The 9,275-nt window shown below is 40.7% G+C and overlaps 1 protein-coding gene across 1 annotated transcript in view; it reads left to right on the forward strand.

Annotated features, from left to right (window-relative positions):
* Window positions 1-3,116: 3,116 nt before the first annotated feature.
* The window catches only part of LOC103354064 (AP-1 complex subunit mu-1), a 50,250-nt gene continuing 44,091 nt past the window's right edge, over window positions 3,117-9,275 (forward strand). Inside the window, exons 1-5 of the mRNA XM_008277314.1 lie at window positions 3,117-3,158; window positions 6,345-6,501; window positions 6,816-6,883; window positions 7,220-7,350; window positions 7,502-7,649. Of these exons, the coding sequence (XP_008275536.1) occupies window positions 3,117-3,158; window positions 6,345-6,501; window positions 6,816-6,883; window positions 7,220-7,350; window positions 7,502-7,649 (546 nt within the window). The remainder of the gene's footprint in view (window positions 3,159-6,344; window positions 6,502-6,815; window positions 6,884-7,219; window positions 7,351-7,501; window positions 7,650-9,275) is intronic.

A 9,275-nucleotide genomic window follows, 5' to 3' on the forward strand; every position in this document is an offset into this window, starting at 1 on the left:
TGAATAGGAAATCAATTGTATTTTTATCCACACACGCTGTAGAGACATAACCTAAATAAGCGGAACTCTTGACTCACAAATGTCTTTTTTTTCTCAACTTTTTTTTTGTTTTACTGTTTTCAGATGGATTTTGTTATATCAATTAATAAATGGTTAATTTAGGATAGAGCTGCACAGTGGGAAGCCGGAGATCTTTCTGCATTGAGTCTCCATGTTCTCCCCATGCAGTGTGGGCTCTCTCCGGGTTCTCCAGCTTCCTCCCACAGTCCAGAAACATGTTGAGGGTGAACTGGTGATTCTAAATTGTCCGTAGGTGTGAATGTGAGTGTGTTTGTCTCTTTGTGTAGCCCTGTGATAGACTGGCGACCTGTCCAGGTGAATCTGCCTTCACCCTGAGTCAGCTGGGATAGGCTCCAGCCCCCCGCGACCCCAGTGAGGATAAAGCGATGCATAGATAATGGATGGAATGCTGTGGAATTCAGTCTTTTGCAGTGGCTAAAGAATACAAAGTTAGAGATATGAACAAAAAATCTCCAAATTTAAATATGCTAGGCCACCACTTATGACTGGCTGTCTTTACTTAAGTCACAACTAGTTGAATCTTTCTACTGGATGGCTATGGCTGGGGTGTTGAGTGGATTGTAGATAAATTGAAAGGCTGTTGATTGGTCCCCCCTCTGTGTGCTGAAGGGTCCTTGGATAAGACACTGAACCCCAAGTTGCTTCCAATAGTAGGTAAGCACTTTGCATTTCACCACTGGTTTGTGAATGGGTGAATACGAAACAAACACTCTTTAAAATACGCTTTGTAGAACATATCTAAGGTCACAATGTCAAAAGTGAATTATTTGAGCTAAGACATTTTCACTTAAAAGCCACAGTTTTGACTTTTATAATGCTGATGTATCTCATAATTTTGTTTATGTACCTCTGACTTAAAAAGAATAGTTGGGCTCACAATAATAATTTCAACATAAAATATGCAGTGTATGTCAAACTAAAGTCAGATGAATATTCCTCTGCCAAGCTTCTGCAGACTGGGAATCATGTTGTCAGCCTGTGTTTTGGTATATCTACAGACATTGTGCCGTCTATCAATGTCATAGAACCAACTCTTTTTGCATTCATGCAGCTGTAGGTACAACTATGTTATCAGGCTATTCAAATAATTTCCATATATCTCTTATTAAAAATCTTGGCATTGCCTTCAATTGAAGGAAAATAGACTGAATCAAAAGATCAGTCTCATGTATCAGTCTCATAAAATACACTAAAATATCAATTTGATATGTGATTAATAATTAAATTAATAACTATAAGCAAATTATCATATCAGTAGCAAGGTTGAAGGATTTTAGAGTTCTATATAGAAGCAGTTGGCAGCATTCACTCTTGGGTGTGTGTGTCTTTTCCACTTGTGGGTCTTTTTAAAGGCCAAGTCAGATCGTGTGTGATTTTCAGAGGACTTTTGGTGCTATGTTTGAAAAGGAGAATTCTAATTTGTATGGCAGACCCTGTGTCTGTGGAGCAAAATACGCAATAACTTAATCTTCCACAGCATGCAGCTCTGTAACTCTGACAGTACATGTACATGAACATAAGCAGTCCCATACTTGGCTGCGGTTACTGTTATGCTCCACTGTGTATGTGGATGCCCAGTTACTACAGTGAAAAGAGTAGTGTTCTCTGTGTGTGTCCTTATATTATTATTATATTAAGTTTTGAAGAGTTGAAGTTTCTAAGATGAATGACAGTTCTTGTTATTGAACTTAGTTATTCTGAGATCAGCTGCTAATGATGGATCTCCAGGCAGGCTCTAGCGTTGCTGCCAGAGAAAAAGAGTTTGGTGCATCTCTGCCAGCCAGAGCTGGTAAGCAAGACAAGACTGGTGACAGAAGAGAGAACAATAGGTACGCCATGGTTTTGTGTCCATTCTGTGGATTGCTGTTGCAGGTATCAAGTTTCCTAAGGTGACTGGAGGAGCAGTGCGACTATTCACCTCCATTTTATTACTGTTTAAATCACACAAATGAATAAAGTCATCTGTGGAACACCCTGGGGTACCTACATAGCCCCATATCACACTGCCACCTCCGTGCTTCACTGTCAGGACTGTGCATTCATTATGGTAGTCTGGCCAGGTTCACACCAAACATGTTGACCCCATCTGAGTTGACCAAAGAATGTGCTCCCCACATCATTAGGCTTCTTCTTATGCTCTGTAGCAAAGTTTCATCTTTCAGTTTTATGCTGATGCCCAAGCTAGGATTTTTGGGGGATGCTGGCCGTAGAGGCTGATGATGATGTTGTTATGCATTGTCATACACACTGTGTGAGCTGTTGCAGAAACTCATTTGGGTTCTGGAGGCAGACACCCTCTCTACTTCAAGATTAGGATTAAAACTTTCCTCTTTGATAAAGCTTATAGTTAGACCTGCTCAGGATCACCTGAACTGTCCCTTAGTTATGCTGCTATGGCTTTAGACTGCTGGGGGATTCTAATGATGTACTGAGCTCCTCTCTCTCCTCTACTCTCTCTTCCTTGGGTTTCCCCTAGCTGTGTTTGTTCTCTCTGTGGACGTCTCTGGATCTGGAGCTTCACATCTCTGATTTGCACTCTCACCCGGTGGCCCACTTTCCTGAGCCTGGTTCTGTTGGAGGTCCCCCCCCCCCTTGCTTTTTTTTTTTTTGGTTCCTTCCCACTGCTTGCTCAGAGGGAGTCCAAAGACAACTTTGTTGGGTTCTCTGTTTAAATTCTCAAGGTCTATACCTTGCTATATTAAGCGCTGTGAGATGGCATATGTTGTAAACTGCGCTATACAAATAAAATTGAAATGAATTGTTTGCAGGGTGAAGGCTTGGACGAGTCTCCAACCAGCATCTCTTCAGGGCTGCCATAGATGAGGTGTTTACAGGCGCTACGACTCATGAAGCAGCCTCTTCTATTGTTCGCAGTAATTGGATAATAAACGGAGTAACTGTGACTGTTTTAGTTCCATGCTTTTATTGTCAAGGCTGGAGGTTCCAGCAGGAAGTGGTGTCGTCCCGTTTTCCGTGAGCTCGTCGGTGGAGCGGTCCGGTGCGGCGCTAACAGCTGGCGGCTCTCAGCGGCGGACATGTCGGCCAGCGCCGTGTACGTGCTGGACCTGAAGGGAAAGGTAAGACCTGAGCAGCACGGCCTCGTGATGAATCCCAAAGACGAGAGTAGATGAGATAAAGAAGTGAGCTTGATGCTGCCTGCCATCCAGCCAGACACCGCCTGGTGTGGAGCGATGCGGCTCGGTCGGTGTGAACGCAGGTGTCGGCTGTGTCCGTGGAGGAGGACGGCTGGACAGCTGCTGACAGACGTGTCCGTGTTCCAGGCTGTTCTCATGACGCCTCCTGTTTCTGTCCAAAAGATCCGGTACACAGCTGTTTAGCACCTCCCCGTTGGTCTTCGTCGGAATTAAGAGTAGAGCAACTCTTTGTACTGCTGCTTATGCCAGCAGTCAGTGATGGAGCCACACAGGATTTATAAGGGGTTACAGGCTGACACCATCATATATCTAATTTTTGCAGCAAATCTCTAGGCTAAAGAGTCACTTTCTGGTCACTCACACTTATCATTTGCTGTAACCAAGACTGCCATGTAGAAGTATATGAAAACTAGTATACTGTGTATTAAGATTTTATTTTTATTTTTATATATAACCCTGGATTGATTCGAAAATTGGATCTGAAGCTCATAATTACACTTTAAACTGTGCATGATTGGAGCACATGAGACACTTGCAGTATGTCAAAAGTGCTCTTGTTGAGCTCAGGACATCACCTGGTTGAGACAGCACACTGTTTCCATGCAGCGTTTGCATTGTCAGTTTCTTTCTTTTGGCAGCAGAGTTATTCCAAGTAGGTTTCATCCCCACAGTCTTTCAGAGTCTGCCCAGGAGCTTCAACTAATACCACAGCTACACATAAATTACACACACTTTAACTAGCAAATAAAGAATTTGTTTGTTCACATGTTTATGTATAAAAACAGATGCATTTTTTTCTGCCTATACATTTTTGAATGAGTAATCCTGCAACAAAATCGGTGCTTTCCTGGCTAGTCAGGTGGTGTGCTGTTCAATCAAAACAACTTTATTTGGAGAGCATGCTTTAAAACAACCTGAGCTGACCAGAATGCTGAACATGTTATCAGACAAGCAGCATGCAAAAAGCAAGACACACTGTAAAAGTCATTTGAAAAACTAACTAAAATAAAAATAAACACCAAATACTAAAATCCAAATCATAATAACACAACACTGTGTAATGTCAGTTACTAAATTTAAATAATTAAAAAAAACAAAAAAACAACTAAGGTGTTAGGAGGACCATTGAGGGCAACCAGAAGCCACTGACAACATGTTCGCTTTGAGATTTTTCTTAAAAATGTCAGAAGAGGAAGAATATTGGATTCAAATAGGTCAGTTATTCCAGCATGCATGTTGTTAAAATGCATCTGTGTGGCAACAATGGCTGTGGAGAAACGGTTCTGCCACAACAATAGTAGTAAGTGGATGTAACTCCAGTTCTATGTGTATATTTGCAGCCTTCTAACTGGCTTCACTATTAGTTGTGTGAGGTGGCTGGATATTAGTCTGAGGGGCAATAAATGGTCTTATTACAGCATCACAGCACCTGTAACTGCTCTCTGGAAGATCATGTGTTAGCATCGTCACTATCAATCTACTGTTTGTAATGTCAGCTGTTAGTCGATTGTTGGGAGGGCTGTTTGAGTTACAAAAAGGAATTACAAAACAACAGACGTGTCCAGGGGACATTAAAAAGTGATGAGCAATATTCACCATATGAACTGATTCTTGGAAACTTCTGTTGTTTAGGAGCTCATTTCCATCCTTTGTGTAGAGTTTCTGGATTTGGTTGTGTTCTCGGTATTTGCCACATGTTCTCGCTATTGCTTGTGTTTTCTGGATTTAGTCATTGTTTAAATTGTGCTTGTATGTTGTCAAATTTGTGAAGATGTTCTTTGGTTTAGATAAATAGTTAATATTTTAGAAAACTATATACTGAAAATAGTTACTAGTCAATTACAAATAATGAATATAACCAAAGAGCTTAGTAAGTATGGTTTTAAAGCCATATCTGGCTATTTTGAAGTGCCAGTGGTCACAGTGCAAAGCATCATCAAAAAGTACAAGGAGTTCCACACTGTAAAAAATCTTAAAGGGTGTGGTAGGAAGCTAAAGGTGACTTCTGCACTGGCAAGAATGCTAGTGTGTGAGATCAATAAAAATGCAGGGATCCTCCCCAAAGACCATCTAATGAATCAACATGTCAATCAGATACTCAGCAGACACTGAAGCAGGCTGGTCACCATGGACCTCATCCAAGAACTCCACTTCTTGAAAGCTTTTGGTCATCTGTTCTGTGGTTGGATGAGATGAAAATAAATTTGTTCAGATGCAGGGACATAACCTTCATCTGAAGAAAAAAAGGACAAACATTCAGTTCCCAGAACACCGTCCCCACGGTAAAGCATGGTGCTGAGAATGTGATGATTTGGGATTTTGTTTTTTAGTTGATTGGACAGGAAGCCTTGTCAAAATAAACAGCTAAGGAGAAAAGAGATGGCTTCAAGATCTTGGAGAAAATATCAGACAGTCTGAAGAATAACAACATGCCTTTGGGCAGCATTGGACCTTCCAACAATTCAGTGATTTGAAGCATACAAACTAAATGGTGAAGAAGTGGTGAACAGACAACTATATCAGCAGTGAGGAGTCCAAACCTGGAAGCATTCAACCTCAAAGACCCAGAGATAGTCACGAAGAGTGGTGGAACAAAATCCCTGTGGAGACATGCCAAAAGACTGTAAAAAAGAACTGTTTGGAAATTTAAGGCTTTGCCAATGATTACTTAGAAAGAATATGATTCATTTTGGAAATGGATTTTTAGAAAAAATGTAAAAGAAAAAACCCAGAAAATAAACTGTGTCACTTGTTTATGTCTTTTCCAGACAGAAGAAAAAGATTACACTACAAGTATGAACCGATCATGCACATGAATAATCTTGGGCTCTGCTTTGCATACAGTGAATAACTCTAGTAATTAACTAGACCAGTGTACATGAATGTAATATATGTGCAAAATCAATGGTGCAGTTTAGTGTTTCAGCAAAAAAAAGCATTAATTTTGATCAATGAATAATTGTTGAAGTTGTTTCAAAAATGAAGTGTCAACCAACTGCTGGGTACAGCTTTCCAGATATCTTACTTCGCCACTTCTGTCTTTTTTATGCCACTGTGAAGTGAATATATTTTAAGAAGAAATAAGAAAAGCATCCTTGTATGTTTCAGGTACTGATCTGCCGGAACTACCGCGGAGATGTGGACATGTCAGAGATCGAGCACTTCATGCCCATCCTGATGGACAAAGAAGAGGAGGGCAATCTGTCTCCCATTCTGGGCCATGGAGGAGTTCGCTTCATGTGGATCAAACACAACAACCTGTACCGTATCTTTAAAAAAGTCCTCACCTGGAGGACTGAAGTTACTGGATCATTCTGGTTCCCAAGTCAACTCCGCTTTACAGTAGAATCATGTTTTTGTGGTTTACCTGACAGGCTTTCTTCACAGTGGAACAGTTCAATTATAACAAGCATCAACACAGCATGAAAGGTTTCAGGGCCTAAATTTTGTTAATATTGCTTGAATTTATATAATTTGATTTTGGCTTACTCACGTAAATATTTAAATTATATAATTATTATTTATTTGTTTTTTACATTCCATGTAGATCAGGTCACTGTTCACCTTAATCTGTGTCAGTTGTAGCAACATCTAAGAAGAATGCCTGTGTCTCCCTGGTTTTCTCTTTCCTCTATAAAATCATCCAGGTAAGATTTTGTCTTCTCATATTAGGGCATTTAGAATCTTGGATGACTCTGACCAACAGTTGAATGTTGACATTCAAAAGAGAGTGACTTCTCCACCCTCTTCTAAACTTTTTTAATGAATACATTTTCATATGAACACATTTCTGCCAAGTAGTCTGTATCTAAGTCTAAACTGAGATTGCTGGAGTAATTTTCACAGTATTGATTACGATATGCCTGGAACTGTAGTTCTAGAGCTATGTATAAACAAGCTCAAAGGAGCCTCGGCTACACTGTGACTTTAGAAATGTAATGGTCACAGTTTGTTACATGTTGTCTGGTCTGCTGGCTCTTTAGGTCTTCTCAGAGTATTTCAAAGAGCTGGAGGAGGAAAGCATCAGGGACAACTTTGTCATTATCTACGAGCTGCTGGATGAGTTGATGGACTTTGGTTACCCTCAGACCACAGACAGCAAGATTCTGCAGGAGTAAGAATTGTGGGACTGCTCATGAACTGTTCAATCTGCTGTTTGATCAGAAATGCTATACTCTGCAGCTCACTACAGTTCCATGACTCTTGGTTTTATTATTACAGTAAAAGCTGCTTGTAGTTGTCATTTCATCTCTTCACCCTGACAGATACATCACTCAAGAGGGCCACAAGCTGGACACTGGTGCCCCTCGCCCTCCTGCCACGGTCACCAATGCTGTGTCCTGGAGGTCAGAGGGCATCAAGTACAGGAAAAATGAAGTTTTCCTAGATGTCATAGAGTCAGTTAACCTGCTGGTAAGAGTACATGACTACAATCTATTCACTTTGGTTATAGTACCATTGGCTGACCACCTGTATTTTTTGTGTCATGAATATATTTGATTATATCATCGTGGGCCTTACTGTTTTCTGACATTCTTCTATTTTCATGAGTTGACATCTCAACTGTTCCTCCACATTGTCTTGATTATTTCAGTGTCATGGTCACTTTCACACAAACTTTCACAGCACTAGTTCCATCAGTACAGCAACAGAAGCAAGTCATACTCACCACTCCCACTTTCTCTTTTTAACACCAACACTGTTTTCATTCACTTACTAATTGTAGTCAGGTCTACAGTTTTCAAGTGTTTCATGAGCAACAGCTTGCACACGTGGACAAAATTGTTGGTACCCCTCGGTTAATGAAAGAAAAATCCTCAACGGTCACAGAAATAACTTGAATCTGACAAAAGTAATAATAAATAAAAATTCAATGAAAATTAAGCAATGAAAATCAGATCTTGCTTTTGAAACGTGGTTCAACAGAATTATTTTTAAAAATAAACTCATGAAACAAGCCTGGACATAAATGATGGCAACCCTTAAAAAAGACTGAAAATAGTGTCACCATAGGGACAAGTTCAAGTTCAATCAAGGTGTGTCCTCTAATTAGCATCACAGGTGTCTACAAACTTGTAATCAGTCCCTATTTATAGGGTTACAATTAGTCACTGTGCTGTTTGGTGACATGGTGTGTACCACACTAAACATGGACCAGAGGAAGTGAAGGAGAGAGTTGTCTCAGGAGATTAGAAAGAAAATTATAGACAAGCATATTAAAGGTAAAGGCTGTAAGACCATCTCCAAGCAGCTTGATGTTCCTGTGACTACAGTTGCACATATTATTCAGAAATTTAACATCCATGGGACTGTAGCCAACCTCCCTGGACGTGGCCGCAGGAGAAAAATTGATGACAAATCGAAGAGACGGATAGTGCGAATGGTAACAAAAGAGCCCAGAACAACCTCTAAAGACAATAAAGGTGAACTCCAAGGTCAAGGTACATCAGTGTCAGATCGCACCATCCGTCGTTGTTTGAGCCAAATTGGACTTCATGGGAGACGACCAAGGAGGACACCATTGTTGAAAACAAATCATAAAAAAGCCAGACTGGAATTTGCCAAACTGCATGTTGACAAGCCACAAAGCTTCTGGGAGAATGTCCTCTGGACAGACGAGACAAAACTGGAACTTTTTGGCAAGGCACATCAGCTCTATGTTCACAGATGCAAAAATGAAGTATATCAAGAAAAGAACACTGTCCCTACTGTGAAACATGGAGGAGGCTCTGTTATGTTCTGGGGCTGCTTTGCTGCATCTGGGACAAGGTGTCTTGAATCTGTGCAGGGTACAATGAATTCTCAAGACTATCAAGGTATTCTAGAGAGAAATGTGCTGCCCAGTGTCAGAAAGCTTGGTCTCAGTCGCAGGTCATGGGTCTTGCAACAGGATAATGACTCAAAAACACACAGTTAAAAACACCCAAGAATGGCTAATAGGAAAACACTGGACTATTCTGAAGTGGCCTTCTGTGAGCCCTGATCTAAATCCTATGGAGGGAGCTGAAACATGCTGTCTGGAGAAGGCACCCTTAAAAC

This window comes from Stegastes partitus, unplaced genomic scaffold (genome assembly GCF_000690725.1).
Source record: "Stegastes partitus isolate 25-593 unplaced genomic scaffold, Stegastes_partitus-1.0.2 Scaffold95, whole genome shotgun sequence".
Taxonomy (NCBI): domain Eukaryota; kingdom Metazoa; phylum Chordata; class Actinopteri; family Pomacentridae; genus Stegastes; species Stegastes partitus.